A 19,042-nucleotide genomic window follows, 5' to 3' on the forward strand; every position below is an offset into this window, starting at 1 on the left:
TAGGAAGGTCCTTTTGAGAACTCTCAGGGAGTTCATTTTGGGATTTTTTCTTACAGGGCTTCAAAGATTTTTTCAAATTTATGTATGGAATTACTCCAGAACTTGTTCTAGAAATTTTATCCATGACTCAAACCAAAACTCCACAAAAAAAACTCCCGGAGGAATACCAGGATACACTACTGGAAGAATTTCAGAAGTATCCTCATTAGAATTCCTAGATGAATTGTTTTAAACACGCGAAAAAAAAACCGTTCTGATAAACGTCAACAAACAAACGCAAATATGAGAACAAGCAAACATACACCGTGAACTGGAACTAGTTCCAGCTGTCAATATAGGCGTTCTAGAGAACGTGAAATCTAGTTCACGGTGTATCTTTTTTATGATTTTTCAGTAAATTGATCTAATTTTGATTTGCTTCCCATCACTTTTTTAATTTATTGCTGTTTATTTTGTTGTTTCTTTTCACAACATATTCATATTGAAGTCAGTTAATCCAGTTGCATTAGAACTTTAGATGCACAAATCTCAAGTAGCAAGCTTCAAGTAACAGTGTATTCTATTATTATGTAATAAGCTTAAAATAAGAAGCTCAGGTGCGCTGGTTTTTTTTTTACAAAGAGATTTGTGCTTTTGAAATCGTGAGCAGGTTCCCAATTCGGCCATGGTGGCGGTCATTTTGGGATTCTAACAAGTCTGTCCTTAAAGGGAATTTAAATTAACTATAATTACCATCTCGAGTGTTGAAGCGATGTTGAAATTATTGATAATATGGTTTTATATCAGAAAAATAATCTATACGCTATAACGCCTTCCGTGTTAATAATTTTGGGTTATGTCGAAAGTTTTTCAAAGTTTATCATATAATCCATGAATACTCAAATTTTCATTGCATTTGGTTTATTGAATCCGGAGATACAACAGTTCAAAATTGGCTATCGAAAAATTATGACTTTTTCTAGAATATTTATAATTTCATGTAAAATTGCCCGATCCTTCCCAAATTTTGACCATTGATACACAACCAGTTTGTCAACTTACAGTAAAAATTTTAGATATTTTGACGCACTTTTCAAAAAGTTACAGCTAATTAACCATTTTTTGAAAAGTAGTGATTTTGCCTGTCCCGATCGTTTTGTCTATCCCCTGTATATCAGAAGGGCTTTCACATAACCTCAGGGACTCTGCAAGGTTCCATATTGGGTCTGATATTATGAAATGTCATGTACAACGAAGTGTTGAGATGTAAGTCCCCAGTAAGTGTAATTATCGTCGGCTCATACCTTCAAATGACGCTAAAAGTCTACGGTGAATCGAATGTAAAAGTTGAATCGACTGCGGCAACCAATTAAACGCCCTATAATAAATTAAAAAAAAATCCATAAATAATTTGAAAATTGCCAATAAATAAATATGGGTGGAAGCAATAATAAACTATAAAAGATCCATAAAGATAAAAGATCCATAAAGTGTACAAATAAATCAAAACTTCCCATGAATAATTGATTTTCGAGCAATAAAAAATGTCTGAATTTCAACAAATAAATCAACAATTGCAATAAAAAACTATATTTTTCCAAAAAAAAGATTTCGAACACACTACATCATTGAACTACATATGATAGAAAGACTGAAACTATGTGTGCAATTAGACAGAAAATCGCTCGTTGGACTTTAAAAAGGGATAACATCTCTGTTCACATTATACCGGGCAAATTCTTGGATCTGTGGATTGCCTAGAACCGAATCGACGCAGTTATGCCGCGTCGGATTTCAGAAACTTTGGCGGCCTTCTGCCGCCTCAGTTCCTCAATCCTCTATGCGGCTTTGCCGCATGGCTCGGCCGATACTTTTTGCTAGAAATACATTCAAGTTTTTTGCTCGTTGTTTCGTATTAATTGCTTAATTTTCAATTGCTGTTTTTCAATTGGGATTTTTTTTTTTAATTTATTAAGGTACACCGGGGCAAGTTGAAACGGGTGGGGCAAGATGAAACAGCGGGTTTACATGATGTTTGCTAATGATGATAAACAGTTTGATCACCATAACACATAGTTTTTTATTCAAACAATCTTTTAGCGAAGCAACAATTTCTTAATTGCATTGAAATCTATTTCAAAACTTCGTGTTTCATCTTGCCCCACCCGTTTCAACTTGCCCCGGTGTACCTTATGGAAAAATTGGATTTATTTATGGTTAATTTAAACTTTTTCGGTTGAAAAAATGTGATTATTTATTGCAATTATTAAATTATTCGTGGAAATTCCGACATCCTTTACTGCTCGAAAATCAATTATTTATGGAAAATTTTGATTTATTTATGCACTTTTTGATTTGTTTATGGGAATTATGTAGTTTATTATTGCTCCAACCCCTACTTATTTAATGGCAATTTCTGATTTTGTTATGGAAAATTATCACTTTTTTATGAGTCGTTTATATTTAAGCCAATCGACTGCAGCCCACTTGAGCAAACGCCCTCGGTGAGCAAACGTTTGGTACGCACCTTCTCAATCTATCTGAAGCCAAAAAGTGATAATGCCCAGCTAGCACAAGGGAGGGGTTTTGGGGATTAAACCCCTCCCATTGCCGATGTGGGCGCTACACCAGGCTACATGCTATTGGGCGCTACACGATACACTAGGTGCCCCTCCGCCTTTTGCCAAAATTAGTAAAAAACCCCTCCCTTGTCGCCTTTTCTGTGCACGGGCCTGATGTCCAGAATGAACTACCAGTTAAGCACGAAACTGGCTGTCAACTCACTATTTTACAGCCAAAATAATTCACGCACGAGTAAAATGTAAATAGTACGTTTTGCCAGGATAAATCTTATACAAAATTTATGCTCAATGTTGAAGTCGGGAAAGCAATAAGGTTCACTCCAAATCCACGCAATTGAAGCAGAGATCGAAAAAAAATTGATTGAGGGATTCGACCATTTTCACCCATCCTAGAACATGTCTTTAAAAATGACACTTGTTGAAAAGTTATGTGATTCCCTTTGTTATTTTTTTTTTTTGATAAAGTTGAAATTTATTGCATCATATTACATATAGATTCACTCGTTTAGATTTTTTAGCAATAAGATTTTAAAATACTCCCATGAGCATCTACTCACGACCATTCATTTGCATTTCGCTCCATTACAGCCAACCCGTCTCCTCTCGCCGAGCACCGTCCTCAAGCGGCGCAAAGCGAACAGCTTCGAGCTGGCCACCCTTCTGTGCAGCTATTTGATAGGAAATGGATTTGCGGCGTGCGTGGTGTCCGGTTACGCTACGCGGGAGATCGTCAACAACGACCAGCGCCGGGTTTGCTGTCCCTATGTGCCGAGCCAGGAGCAGGTAAGCGCAGCGCAGCCGGCCTCCTCCCTGTTAAATAATTTACTTAAGCGCAGCACATGGGAAGACGGAGTGCGAGCGAGGCAACGCGAAAAAAAAAACGAAACATCGAAAAAAAATCGAGGGTCCGCTGGGGAACCCAAGTATACATACTCGCATGCGAAAAGGTCCAACGCTTATCACTTGACTTATTTTACACTAAGCGGCTGGACGGGGAGGGCGCTTTTGACGGTCGCGTTATTAACGATTTGCACGATCGCTAAAATGATTCTGAAGTAAAAAAAGTGAAAAGCAGAATAATTGAGACAGGCGCAGTGTTATGTTGTGAATATTCATCTACTTTCTTTAAGTTTCAATTGCAATTATATTTCCTTCTTGCAAGGTAAATTCAAAGATAGTAATCTGGCGGATAAAGTTGGAAAAAACTCAAAAAAAGGAAAGTGAAAAGGGGAACTACACGTGCAACTTGTGGTATATCAAATAGTCGTTACACATGATTCTAGCTTTTGGTTCATCAATGAATTAAATATAGATTGAATGGATCTCAGGAAGACTTGTAGAGCGAATCTCTGGAATAGTTTCTGAGGAATTCCTGTAAGATTTTCTAATGCAATCCTTCGCGAAGCTTCCGGGGAAATCTGAAGATGAATTTCTAAAGCAATCCGTTGGTTTTTTTTATGAAAATTATTTGAAAATTTCTGGAGAAGTTCTTTGTGAAATGTTTGAAGAAATCACGCGAGGAATGTATGAAGCAATCCCTGGAATAAAATTTCAAATGTATTCTCAGAGTATATTTGAAAGAACTCTTGCAGGTACTTGTGGATGAAGTTTTGGAGGAATCCACGAATAAATTTCCAAAGAAATGCCTGGAAGAATTTCTGAAAATAAACATTGATTTTTTTCTCACGCGTGAAGAAACTCATAGAGAAATTTTAGTGTAGAATTAGCATAAGTTAAAATACACAATAATAATTGAAAAAAAAGAGAGAGAGAAATTGTTGAAGCAATGCAAGCAAGATTTAATCTAAAGGGAATCCCGTATGATTGATTTTCTTATAACTCAAAAAACTTCCAAATGAACATCGAAAACATTTCAAGAAAAAGTCTCTGCAACAATATTTGTGGGATTTGCAAATGAAATCCTTCTAAAAATGTCTGGAGAAATCTTCAGATGAAGTTCAGGAGAAATTCCTAGAGAAATTTCAAAAGCAAATCCTCACAAAATTTCAGAAAAAACATTGGATTTTTTTTTAACAAATTGAGTTTATCGGAATTGAAAAAATCGTTTAAATAGTTTCTGAATTATTTTCTGAAAAAAAAACCCGGAGGAATTTCTTGAAGATTTGCTTAAGAAGCTTCTGAAGCAATCAAAGCAAGAAGTTTAAGAAAACCCGTGTAAACTTTCTAAAGAAATCTCTTGTGGAGTTCTGAATTAATCCCTGAATAACATTTCCAAATGAGTCCTTGATAGTTAACAAGTTTGCCCAAGCCGAATTATCGTTTTTTTTTATTTTGACTTATTAAAACTAGTGTCATCCCCCCCCCATAAAACAGAGAATATTTTTAAGTCAATCATGCATTTATTTATGAAAGGCGAACCGTTTAGTACCACGAGATTTGAAATACAAACAATTAAAAAAAATTACAAAGCGGTCAACTAGTTTTTAAGGTATCGTGATCACCGTTCCAAAATTTTATAAATTATGTTTGGATGAAAATCTACGAGAGGGGACCTGAGATGGCCACAAGTAAAGTTGGTCTACGTAATATCCTTTGATAGGGTGATAACAACAACAACAACATCAGTCACCAATCAAAATATTCAGTCGCTAAAACATGCATGTCTCAGACTCACAACACATAACATAAGTGGAACTCTGGCTCAAAAAGTTGATGCCTTTCCGAGTTCGTTCGCTGGTATACAGGGCATCGAAATGTCAAATGCATTATAACATTATTGCCATACTATTTTCCAGCATGTATATCATTTTCCATTGCTGTGAAGTAAAATCAAGACCTCATAGATCTAGACTGGCAGCACGTTGAGTCTAAAATAGGACATAAATTGTCATACAATTTTGTAAACTCAAGTCGAAAGTACGTTTTATGACTTTAAATTTAAAGGGAGATCGATATGTGGAACGTGGATATGTTATTTCCAAGATTTCAATGAATTTATGACAACATGAATATGTGGATTTCCAGCAGCTAGTTTTGCGCATATCCCAGATGCCAATCTCCGTTCCTGTATTCTTTGCCAAAACTGGAATACTGGTTGGATCAGATGTTTTTTGTTTACCAAAATAAGTGACAGTTCGACGCCTTTTATGAAAGATATAACAGTTTCGCGTGCTGGAAAAGGATACAACTTTTTCCTTCGCTCTGACCATGGAGTTCCACTTATGTTATGTGCTCACAAGCAGGGGTCCTTGGCCTGGAGATAAATGGTTGACGTAACATGTGTTCAACACATGTTCTATGCTACCTTACATTGCCCGAAGGCGCCCGTCATATATTCGCGTGTCTTATTACGACAATTTAGCCCTTTCGTTAGAATATATTCATAGCCCCGTGTTGCTTGAGCCCTTCGTGTCTTTGACCACAAAATAACACTTGTTCTGCCTGTTGCTCCGAAGAACTCATCCTCATTCCACATGTTTGTATGTTTCGCAGGAGGGCACCGAGAAAGAGGTGATTGAACCAAGCAAATATCAGTTGCGAGATCCGCCCGATTTGCGCAGCCGCTATCTGCTTGAGCTTGAAGAAGAAAAACTGACAAAAATCAAGGAGGAGGAACGAAAGCGCGAAGAAGCTCACCTGAGGGAAGTCGAAGATTTGGAACGACCTACGGAGGACAACAAACGGGGTCATCGGGTTCACGCTTGGGTTGCCGTGATCATGAATGCCCCCTGGTGCTACAAACCGGGCTATCGTGAGACCATGATCGATTCCAACACCGGCGAAAGAGTACTGCTTCCCCCAAGTGCATTTTTTATCGAACCGGCATCCGGGTTTCGCTTCGAGGTCGACTCCCCAAACTATCTGGGAATTGAAAGTGTTTGGAATCAACATAATTATTACGTCAACAAGCAAGATCCTATCACCGACATAAAAAATATGCACTGGGACTTCAAGAACACCAAAGAATGGGAACACTTTCTCCCGGGAGAACCGTTTGAGCTGCGTGATGACTGCCTAGTTCCCGAAGACCAGGAACCGTTGACCACCGAGGAAGAGCTGGAGAAGGAGAAACATCTGGACTTACCAGCGTCCTGGGTTGGCCCACTCTCGATTTCTATGGCCGAATTCGAGCAACGCTATCCAGAGGGCCGAAAAGTTATCTATTTCAAGCGCTCGATCTATGAACGTTTTGCACCATACTCGAATTTGCTGGGATTAATAAAGCGACTTACACTATTTGAGACATTGCACTATGAAAATCCCACCACACGTTGGGAGTGGTATGTTAATCGAGATGACTCGCTGACGATGATCGTTTACGATTATGCAAAGAAGGAAATCGAAGAGATGTTTGCCAAGGGGCGCTCGGACTCTTTGAAAGCATTGAAACGTAGCTCGGAGCCCAATCGCGAATGTCGGTTGACGTTTTTTCATCAGTATCGATTTGATTCGTTGAAGGAATTAGTTTACCATCCTACATACGTACAGGAACATTACGATCGGAGAGAGGATTTGTATGTAGAGCTTGGATGTCCTTAAAAATCATTAAAAGGTCATTAAATGTAAATCTTTTCTAGGCTTTATTATCGGGAATTTAAAAATATACCCAGAGATCCAATCACAATGGAAGACTGCAAACTAACGGTAGGTTTTGTAGGCAGTAATGTCACTTATCTTTATATATAATAACGAACTTTTTTTTTCATCGCATAGATAGCACTTCGGTAAGCATTTACTTGAATACTCCGTTTCACATTGAATAAGCATGTCCGATAATGCTCAATAAAAAAAAATGCTCAAAGTTTATCGAAGAACCATAAAGCATAGAAGCTATGAAAGTTTTATGCTGGTTCAACATGTTTATAGCAAAAGCTATTCCCCGCATTATCTTTATCCCACATTCTTGCACTCTAGTACTGCCCTCGCGAAAGCTTTTTTTTTGTCTGTATTAACTCGCGAAAGCTCTCCAGCAAGTATCGTCATTATCTCATCCCTCTTTCTTCCCATACACTCATACAGCAAATGACGGAAAGATATCACCGGAACCCAGAGAAGGAAGCCGTTCGGGATATCGCCACCAGGACGTGCTATGTGGATGAAAATCGTATTTTGCTGCAGTTCCACTACGGTGACGATTGCATTACGGCTTCCACGCGTGAATTCATCAAACCGCCCAAATCGGAAATGGGCGAAGAGGTGCCCTACGACCCCAAGTGTACTTCGGGATATATTGTGAGTTTATTTTTTTGTATGGTATGCTCTGAGAATAGAAAATTAATTAATAATTGTTTGGCATAAATAATTACTCATAAGTGTGGGTCGCCTACTCATAGGAAAATTTCAACAAAGTTGATTCCTATGTATCTTTTTTGTTGATATATCTCGGTGAACGAATAAAACAATATCGTTTTTTGCATGACGTTTCGGCCTAATAACTTTTCAGCCTTCTTCAGACGCAATTCCATCGCCGCAGCTGGGAGATCACGTACCACGAGAAATGTCAACAAAAAATATATACCACAGACAAACAGACGTAACACTTGCGAAATTTTCGTCGACCACGCTTTTAACGTTCATTTTAAATTTTCATAGTTGTGTCTTTCACAACCAGAGGCGCGCGCAACGTTTTTCTATGCGTTTGACGTTTCACATTAGCGCCTTCTGTTGACGATATTGCACAACACAGTGATTCGTGCAACTTTTCCACCAGATGATGGTAGTGTGAACTGGGCGATGGATTTCCATGAAAATCGTTCAAGGTGTTACGTCTGTTTGTCTGTGTATATACTATTTGACGGTGATTAAACCCAATACGTAAAGTTTATTCCTTCAGAAGTCTAAAATAACTTCAAAATTTGGTAACAATTGATGGCATGTTCAAAAGCTTTGCATCAGTAATTGTCCTATTCCGTATGGGAAATAAGCCCTAACGTATGAGAAATAGGTTAACTACTCAAATGAAATATGATTCCTTAAGATATAGATGGCCGTACACCGGATTCTTTTATGCACGAGTCATTTTTGCCCATAATACAGCCAAATTTTTAAGAAATTTACATGCATTGTTGTGTACATGGAGACACGGTCCGTATTATTCCGTGTACAAAAAGTCAGGTCAATAGGTTCAAAATTGACTGAGTTATGTTATAAAAACCATCCGTGCAAAAAAAAATGAATCGTGTGTACTTTTAAAGACAAGGACACGTTCAATGCTTCCAGTGAGCTTTTCGCTCTTTGAAGGAAACACGACACTAGACAACGGACTAGCATGCAACGCCCAGTGGCACAGCCGAAAATTTTTCCTGACAGCTGTGGCGGGAATCGAACCCGCGCTCCTCAGCACGATGCGACTAAGAGCTTGGTGACCCTAGCCACACGACCACGGAGCCGCACTTGCAAGCGGATGAGTAAGAATATCGTTTAACAACAGATTCCACACTCCTAAAATGATATAAACCAGTCGATGTCCCGGCTAGTAGGGTAATTTTCCAATTGTTGCATGGCTAAAACTTCGCCAATTATTGCACACCTCATAAGAATAACATGGAGTGTGCAACAATAGGCGAGTTTTTAGCCGTGCAACAATTGGAAAATTACCCTACTAGTACAAAATGTCAACAATGCTTAATGTTACTTTTTGTAACGTACCTACACACTTATTGTCGCGCTTATCGTTTATTAGAGTCCGGCGGCGGCCGTACGCCCGCAGGGCTTACATCCGTAGTGAAAGTTGCAAGGCAAAACAAAAGAAAATATCTTCCCGCTCAAAACAAAAGCATGAAGTGACAGATGTTTTTAAATGTATTTATGATGAACAGCAAGAGTGGCTCAGTGAAATGAATGTGCTTGCTGTCAAACCCCATATAATGGAATGAAATTTAGTGACGCTGTTATGATTAGTAACACTAGTTTACAGCATTTTTGAACTCGGTAAGCTAATGATCATTTTTAGTACAGAATCATGCCCTGAGTTCAAAAAACGCGAAGGAAAAAATATACGTAGAGCGGAAATTGTTTCGACTTGCCGTGCAAGGCTGTCGATTTGAAATCGATTTTTAATCTATTTTTAAGCAAAGTTGCTCTCTTCATACATCTCCATATTCGTAATCAATGATCCGATTGAGCTAAAATTTTTACTGTAACTGGCTAACATCTAATGTTTCAAATGTACGTTGAGAAAAAATTTATTAATTTAATAGATTTTTTATTACTGAAAAATAAATACAAATCTCTATCGTTTTTGCCTTTCTCGTACACCAAGGTGTACCGAAAGGCTATATGTTCACTCCAAAAATGAAATTTCGATAGAGCCCCCAGAGGGGCAAGTTTCATATACCAATCGACTGAGCTCGACGAGTTGAGATGATGTCTGTGTGTGTGTATGTGTGTGTGTGTGTATGTATGTGTGTGTGTATGTGTACAAAAAAAGGTCACATCACTTTTAGATAGTAAATATCAACCGATTTTAACGATCGACGGCTCATTCGACGCGGCATCTGGTCCCATTGTTTCCTATTGAAAATGGTTCGGATCGGTCCAGTCGTTCCGGAGTTATGGCCATTCAGGTGTTCCGGAACTGGTACCCCTGGAAGGGGCCAGACATGAAAATGCACCAAACCCATACATGCGACCCACCAAACCACGGCATTTATGATTATCTGATGAACGGTAAGCAGGAAAATAGTCTCAGACCATATCTGAACCGGTAGTGTTCCGGAACCGGTTCTGGGTGTCCGCCGGAAGTGGCCAAATATCCAATTGAACATAACTCATGCATGCGACACATCAAACAGCGGCTTTTTCGATAATCCTATGAACGGTTAGCAGGAAAACAGTATCAGATTACATCTGAACCGGTAGTGTTCCGGAACCGGTTCCGGATGTCCCACCGGAAGTGGCCAAATATAAAAGAGTACCAAACCCATGCATGCGACACATCTAACAGCGGCATTTTCGATAACCTGATGAACGGTTAGCAGGAAAACAAGAGCAGACCATATCTGAACCAGCAGTGTTCCGGAATCGGTTCCGGGGGTCCCGACGGATGTGGCCAAATATAAAAGTGAACCAAACCCATACATGCGACACATCAAACAGCGGCATTGCCGATAACCTGATGAACGGTAAGCAGGAAAACAGTATCAGACCATATCTGAACCGGTAGTGTTCCGGAACCGGTTCCGGATGTACAAAAATATAAAAGAGTACCAAACCGATGCATGCGACACATCAAACAGAGGCATTTCCGATAACCTGATGAACGGTTAGCAGGAAAGCAGTATCAGACCATATCTGAACCGGTAGTTGTCCGGAACCGGTTCCGGGGATCTCGACGGATGTGGCCAAATATAAAAAAGTGCCAAACTCATGCGTGCGATACAACAAATGACGGCTTTTCTGATAACCTGATGACTGGTTATAAAAGAAATAGGTTAGGACCACATTAGGGACAGCCGGTAGTGCCGTAACCAGTTCCGAGTGTCCCTCCGAAAGCGGCTAAATATAATATTGAACTGCACCTATGTATGCGACACAGCGTTAGCAAGCAAACAGGTTCCGACCGGTGAAAAATGTGTTTTACGCATATGGTCAAATTTCAATAGTTACGTAGTAATTGAACATTACATGTTTTTGACTTTGCTTGTCTGAAGCTGGCTATAACTTGAAAATGGTCAAACTTATCGCATTTGAAAGATTATCAAATTTGCTATCAAAAAGATCTTGGAATCTATTGGTTTAGTGAGATAACTAAAGCAAAAAAGCTCGAAAGTAGTGTTTTGCCTTTCTAGCACACTTAGTGTACTAAAAAAATATATGTTCACTCAAAAAATGATTTTTCGAAAAAAGGCTCGGTGGATCAAGTCGCATATACCAATCAACTCAGGTCAACGAATTGAGATTATGTCTGAATGTGTATGTATGTGTGTATGTATGTGCGCAAAATAAGTTCACTCAATTTTAAGGCACTTCCCATTGGCCGATTTTTCGGATTATAGCTTGAATCGAACCGGAATTGTTTGCTATCCTAAATGGTCCAGATCGTCCAAGGCGTTCCGAAGTTATGGCCATTTCAATGATCCGGACCAGCACCAGTAGCACTGGCCGTATATAAAACTGAACTAGCCCTTCATGCGATAAATCAAACTGCAGCAATTTTTGTAACCCTTAGCATGGTTGACGAGTTTTATGCGGAAATCAACACTGGAGACCAGGAGCTCCACGATGTCGGCACAAAATTCAAAATGGCAGCCAAATGTTCAAGGTGGCGGCTCAAAATTCAAGATCGCGGCTGTTTACTAGATATTTAGGCTCATAATGCATGCTATATGAGAATATTCAATATGGGGAAGATGTCCGGAGTCCAAAAATGTCGACCAGAATGTACAAGATGGCGATAAAATCCAAGATGACGGCTTCAGTTTCAAGATGGCGGCTGTTTGATGGAGATTTAAGCTCTAACGGCTGTTAAATTAAGTTTTCGGCTCTAAAACCGTGCAATATTGGTATATTTGGTATGGGGAAGACTTCCAGAGTCCAAAATGGCGATCTAAATTTAAGATGGCGGTTCCGAATTCAATGTCGCGGCTGTTTAATGGAGTTTTAGGGCATGAAACAATGCATTATTGGTATATTTGGTATGGGGATGATGTCTGGATTCCAAAAATGGCAGCCAGAACATCCAAGATGGCTAACTTTAATCCTAAATGGCGGCTTCAAATTCAAGATAGCGTCTTTTTCTTAAGAGTTTGAGGCTCAAACATTGAAAGCCAGATAAACGATATAATTTCTGGTATCATGAAATGGATTTCTGTTAATTGTATGAAAGTGCGATATACATAAACATTTCGCTTGAGTTTTATTGAAATAGGGTTTCAAAGGCACGAGAAAGGCGCCATCACCGCTAGGTGGATTAATTAGGGTTTTTATTTTGAAATTTTGCTTAAATTTAAGAATATTCGCCTATATAATCATCAACATTTCGAATCCCACTAATTTGATGCAAAAATTATGTTCACATTATCGAAACATACTATACTCAGTTTTCTATTTATGCATAAAGATTGAAAATTCGTTGACTGCAACGCAAAATACTTGAAGGTCAAGGCGTTTCGAACTTCACGGTTCTAAATTTGATGAACTGTTCTGTGTGGTCTATTCTTGAGGCCAGAGCCTGCGCTACACAGCATAGTACGTAGGATCGTTTGAAAGACAGTATGACCAGAGCCTGGGAAGCAATTTCTTCGGAAGAGCTATCGAATATTTTTCAGAGCGGTTGAAGGAATGTATTAACCCCATCCCAGCAGAGTATTATTTTTTTGCCTTTCTCGTACACTAAGTGTACTGGAAAGGCTATATGTTCACTCCAAAAATGACTTTTCGATAGAAGGCCCGGAGGGTCGAGTCACATATACCAATCAACTCAGCTCGACGAATTGAGGTGATGTCTGTGTGTATGTATGTGTGTGTGTATGTATGTGTGTGTGTATGTGTGTATGTGTGTGTACAAAAAAAACTCACATCACTTTTTGGCAGTAAACCTGAACCGATTTTAATGACCGACGGTTCATTCGACGGGGAATCTGGTCCCATTGTTTCCTATTGAAAATGGTTTGGATCGGTCCAGCCGTTCCGGAGTTATGGCAATTTAGGTGTTCCGGGTCGGTACCCCAGGAAGGGGCCAGATCTGAAAACGCTACAAACCCATCCATGCGACACATCAATCTACGGCATTTTCGATAACTTGATGAACGGTAAGCAGAAAAATGGTCTTAGACCATATCTGTCCCGGAACCGGTTCCGGGTGTCCCGCCGGAAATGGCCAAACATAAAAGTGCACTAAACCCATGCATGCGGCATATCAAACGGCAGCTTTTTCGATACCCTCATGAACAGTAAGAAGGAATACATTCTCAGACCATATTGGAACCGGTAGTATTCCGGAACCAGTTCCAGATATCCCGCTGGAAGTGGCCAAGTATAAAAGTTAACCAAACCCATGCATGTGACATATCAAATAGTGGTTTTTTGACATCCTGATGAAAGGTAAGCAGGAAAATATTCTCAGACCATATTTGAACCGGTTGTGTTCCGGAACCAGTTCCGAGTGTCCCGCTGGAAGTGGCCATATATGAAATTGAACTAAACCCATGCATGCGACATATCAAACCACAGCTTTTTCGATAACCTGATGAACAGTATGCAGGAAAGCATTCTCAGAACATATCGGAACCAGTAGTGTTCCGGAACCGGTTCCAGATGTCTCGCCAGAGGTGGCCAAGTTTAAAAGTTAACCAAACCCATACATGCGACATATCAAATAGTGGCTTTTTTGATATCCTGATGAACAGTCAACAGGAAAATATTCTCAGACCATATGTATCTGAACCGGTAGTGATCCGGAACCGGTTCCGGGTGTCCCGCCGGAAATGGCCAAACAAAAAAGTGAACCAAACCCATGCGACAAATCAAATCGCGGAGTTTTAGGTATCTTGATTGGCAAAAAAAAAGTTTCCGGCCATATTTGGAACAACCGGTAGTATTCCTCACCGATTAAGGGTGCCCCATCGGAAGTAATCAAATGTAAAGGAGAACCAACCCCATAAATAGCTGTTTTGGTAACCTAATGAACGGTTAACAAGAGAAACAATCATAGACCACTCTTTGGAAAACCAATACTGTGCCGAAACCGGTTCCAGGTGCTCCGCTGGAAGTGGTCAAATGTAGAACGGAACCAAACGCATGCACACCGCGCATTAAATATCGGCTTTTTCGATGACGCGCAGAACGGTCAGCAAGAAAAGTCTCAGGCCACTTTAAGACCACCGGTAGTGTACCGGAACCACTTTCGAGTGTCTCGCCGGAACTGTCGAAATGCACAAATAAGTGTTTGACAGTACATCAAATAGCAGTTTTTTGAATACACGATGATCGATTCACTTGGATGCTTTCGACTGCTGGGAGTTCGTACCGGGAGACTTTTTTCGGCTTTCAGTCTTTAGAGCGGTCAGAACTAAAGCATGTTTTCTACGCCCGACGTTTCGATTGTATATTCAATCTACTTCAAGGGTTAGAAAAGGTTTGTTCTTTGTCTGGTGGATTGTTTTTGTTCATTCTCGTCAAGCTTTCGGTGTTCATCAATTTCTATTTTACTGGACAAAACGGAATAGTTAGAAACAAGACAAAGTAGTGAACCGTTGCCAGGTTTTTTTCCGTTTTGTCCAGTAAAATAGAAATTGATGATCACAGAAATCTTGACGAGAATGAACAAAAACAATCCACCAGACAAAGAACAAACCTTTTCTAACCCTTGAAGAAGATTGAATATGCAATCGAAACGTCGGGCGTAGAAAACATGCTTTAGTTCTGACCGCTCTAAATACTGAAAGAAGTCTCCCGGTACGATGATCGATTCGTAAGAACATAGCCTCAGACCATATTTTAGACAACCGGTAGTGTCCCGAAACCAGTTCTGGGTATCCCACTGAAAGTGGTCAAATGTAAAAGTGATCTATACCCACCCATGCATGAGATAAATCAAATCGTGTTTTTTGGGTAACCTAATGAACGTTAGCAATGAAATAGTCTCAGACTATATTTGGAAGACCCGGTGTGCTCCAGAACCTGTTCCGGTACCGCATCGAAAGTAACCAAATGTACCATGCAACATATTACATCACGGCTTTTTAAATAACCCGAGGAACGGTTAACTAGAAAATAGGCTCACACCACATTACAGACTACCGGTAGGATTGCACAACCAGCGTTTGATGCTTCACCGGAACTACGAAAGTAAATAAAATCAATGCAAGCGATAAATATGTGTAAGAGAACAAAATCTTACAAATTAAACCCACATACAAACAGACGTCGCACTATACTCACTACCTATCGCTCTTGTTTTCAACGGTCAATAAGATATAGCCTAAATCTTGATATTGATCAGTGTTAGTGAAGGTGCTCAACAAAGTGCTCAAGCAGTCAACTGAGAAGTCTGATATTTTTCAGCAGTGTCGTGAAGCATCAGCGTACAAGTCACAAAGAAGCTGATAAACACCAAACTTGTATCACCCTGTCTCTGCGGTTTCTGATTCGCTTTCTCTACAGTCGCTAACACCAGAAAAGACAGAATCCCATCAAAGTCACCCGGTCACCCTTTTTTGCTACAATCATCCTGACTTGGATACGGCTCATGTGAGTGTCATGACTCTCTCCGTCGCCTCAAGCAGATGCACGCGCAACAGCATGTATAACTATGCATGTGTATTATCACAAGCACGCTACTACGTCATAAATCCTATTCGTTTTGCACAGCTCAGTTTAAACGCACACATTGAGCGCACTACGCAGTTCGCCCTGGCTACGGCAAACGCTCTCACTTTGCCCGTTATGCATCGTTGCTCAGAGAGATTTATTCTCTCGCAACCCGCCTGAAGCATACTCAGCTGCTATCGCTGCAAAGCTGCGAAGGGTGGAAACCACAACATGTTTGTCATTCCAGGCGTGACATGCTAGCTGGTTCGTATCACCTTGGGAACGGTGACTCCAGAAAGCGGTACAAGTGATTGTCTCGCGATGGTCGCGATTATTCGCAAGACTGTTTTTCAGCCCTGCTTATACGTTGAACATAACGTCGGACTATGTGCAATCAATAAGTTTTAAGTCAATTCAAAGATGTCTTTGATAAGCCCCGTAACGTGGGTAGATCACCTTAGAATGGTGCGTTGCGGCGTAAGATCTACCACCACATCAAATTTCGATCTTGTTAATGTTTTCATGCCTAAAGTGGCCGATCTGTGGTAAGCAGACATTCCAGGATCGAGATTTGATGTGCTTTTTTAATGTTTTGTTTCTAATCCACATTTTATTTCAGGAGTAATCAGGTAAATGTTTCGCATATTTTATAAATGCTTATTAATCATGATTATGATTGTTTTTCATACAAATGTATAACAAAACATATACAACACACACTCACATACATTACACATACAAATCTCATCATATATTGGGAAAGGGAGGGACCATCAGAGCACCCGATTGAAGCGATTTGGACAGGAGCTTGGAACTGCCTCCTCCTTGTTGTTAACATTTCGTGGATTGAGGGCGGGCTCTTCGACCCCATCTATTGGGAGTATTCTGTCAATCGAGGGCTTGATTTTGCAGTTGCTTGCGGGTCCGCAGAACCCTTTTTGGCCCTTCATACAGGAGAATGACTGACCACTAACAACAGCACAATCTTGATCAAATCGCTTTTCAGATTTTTTCAGTGCTATAGGCAGCTGCCTTGCTACAATAGATGGTAGAACAATATCATCATAATATCAGCAATTCAAAGATGTCTTTGATAAAATGCTTGCTTTTCTATAAAAATATTCAGAACATGTTCGACGAGAAAGGCACTATCACCACTAGGTGGATTAATTTGGGTTTTTATTATTCCTTGTTGGGTATCTAAGTCACTGTGACCAGTTGATAGATCTATTGTGACATATGCTCCATTTTTGTTTAGCTTTGTGTAGTCGACGTATCACCATTGGTATTGGTAATAATCAGACTTTAACCAGAAGCGGTATCCAAACACGGTGCCACACTTCGAATGAATTGAACCACCGTATATGGGTTTGTTCTCCAAACATCAAAGGGTTCTATTGGCCCTTTGTCGAAGAACCTAATTCTTTTAGTTACAATTGCCGGACAATGGCATAACAAATGTTCCGAGTCTTCTATATCTATGCCGCAAAAGCGACATACACCATCTTGAAGTTTTCCAATTAGCTTCAGATGATACCGGCTCGGACAATGACCTGTTAAAAGGCCGGTTAAAGTACTGAAATCTCTTTTGAAAAGTTCCAGAATTTTGCGAGTGTTTGCAACGTTTGGCTTTATAAAACGCTTAGACTGCCTCGCAATTGTGGTGTTTTTCCATAAGGATTTTTTTTTATCTGTATTAACGAGATTTTTAGCCCTAGGCTAGTTCATCTCGGGACCCACGCTTTACTTCCCTTCCAAAGGAAGAACTCACATTTTTTGTGAGTTTGTCGGGAGTGGAATTCGATCCCAGGTCCTCGGCGTGATAGTCAAGTGTTCTAACCATCACACCAGGTCCGCTCCACAAGCCATAAGGAATTTAATTTTTCCTGTTTCCAAGCTTTAAACTCCATTCTGAGAGAACATCCAGATATGCTACGAAATGGTTCAGGACCTATGAATTGATGAGACGACCCAAGTCTTGCTAGCATATCGGCTTGCTCGTTTCCTTCAATTCCACAATGTCCTGGAACCCAAAACATCTTCACCTCATTTCGGTAAGCTAATTGTTGAAGTGTTAGGATACACTCCCAAACATGTTTTGAAGTGCATTGATGCTGATTTCAAAGCATTTAGAGCTGCTTGACTATCAGACATTATGCAAATTTTTGAATGCCTGTAATTCCTACGTAAGCAGATATTACAACATTCTAAAATTGCTTGAATTTCAGCTTGAAAAACGGTTGGCCACTTGCCCATAGATATTGATACGTTAATCCCTGGGCCAGTGACACCTGCACCAACTTGATGATTTAATTTAGAACCGTCAGTGTAAAATACGATCGATCCTGGTTGTAGCTGTGGACCACCATTTTCCCACATATTTCTCCCAGGATTGATCACTTGGAAAGAACTTTGAAAATTGTATCATCTGCTCATCCATTCACCATTGCTTGTGACTAACGAGCTGATACTAATTGTTTTCTGAATACTGAGGTGTCCTCTTAGGTCACCTTCAAATATCTTTTTAGTTCTTTTTAGCTTCAAAAGACTCTTTGCAGCTTCTAGTTGAACAAAGTGATGCAATGGAAGTAGGTATAGTAAAGTGTCTAGCGCTTTAGAAGGAGTACTTCGCATTGCACCAGTAATTGAAAGAGTAGTTAAGACTACGAAGAGACTAAATTCAAGGCAGTTTGCATTCTGTTAGCGATGACATAGTCATATTTACCACGAACTAATATGACGATAGCATCTGCGAAGCCAATTGTTTCGAAGCCCTGTGCTTCCAATTTTTTAAGGAGATCATCGACTATCAAAGACCACAAAAGAGGTGATAGCACGCCTCCTTGTGGGCACCCCTTCATTGCCTTAACTCTAATGGAAGAGCTGCCAAGGTTGATGATATTTCTCTTTTTGATAACATTTCCCCAATCCAATCAACAATGCATCTATCAAAACCACGTTTTGTCATAGCATTCTTCATTGAAATGTAAGACGTGTTATCAAATGCTCCTTCAATATCGAGGAACGCAGCAAGTGAAATCTCTTTTGCTTCAAAAGATTTTTCCAATTTTGTAACCCGGTTGTGAAGCGCTGTTACGGAAAATTTGCCTTCCTGATACGCAAACTGGTTTTTGCTTAAAGGCATTTTAACTAAATATGACGATTTAATATGCTCGTCAATATTTTTTTTTCATTATTTTTAATATAATGGACGATAAACTTATCGGTCTGAAGGATTTTGGTGATGATTTATCCTTTTTATTTGCTTT

At 39.8% G+C, this 19,042-nt stretch overlaps 1 protein-coding gene across 1 annotated transcript in view; it reads left to right on the top strand.

Moving 5' to 3' along the window:
• The window catches only part of LOC109430250 (coiled-coil domain-containing protein lobo), a 107,299-nt gene that overhangs the window by 56,131 nt on the left and 32,126 nt on the right, over window positions 1-19,042 (top strand). Inside the window, exons 2-5 of the mRNA XM_029866854.2 lie at window positions 3,150-3,344; window positions 6,015-7,036; window positions 7,100-7,166; window positions 7,542-7,754. Coding sequence (XP_029722714.2) covers window positions 3,150-3,344; window positions 6,015-7,036; window positions 7,100-7,166; window positions 7,542-7,754 — 1,497 coding nt within the window. The remainder of the gene's footprint in view (window positions 1-3,149; window positions 3,345-6,014; window positions 7,037-7,099; window positions 7,167-7,541; window positions 7,755-19,042) is intronic.

Source organism: Aedes albopictus, chromosome 1 (genome assembly GCF_035046485.1).
Source record: "Aedes albopictus strain Foshan chromosome 1, AalbF5, whole genome shotgun sequence".
Taxonomy (NCBI): Eukaryota; Metazoa; Arthropoda; class Insecta; order Diptera; family Culicidae; genus Aedes; species Aedes albopictus.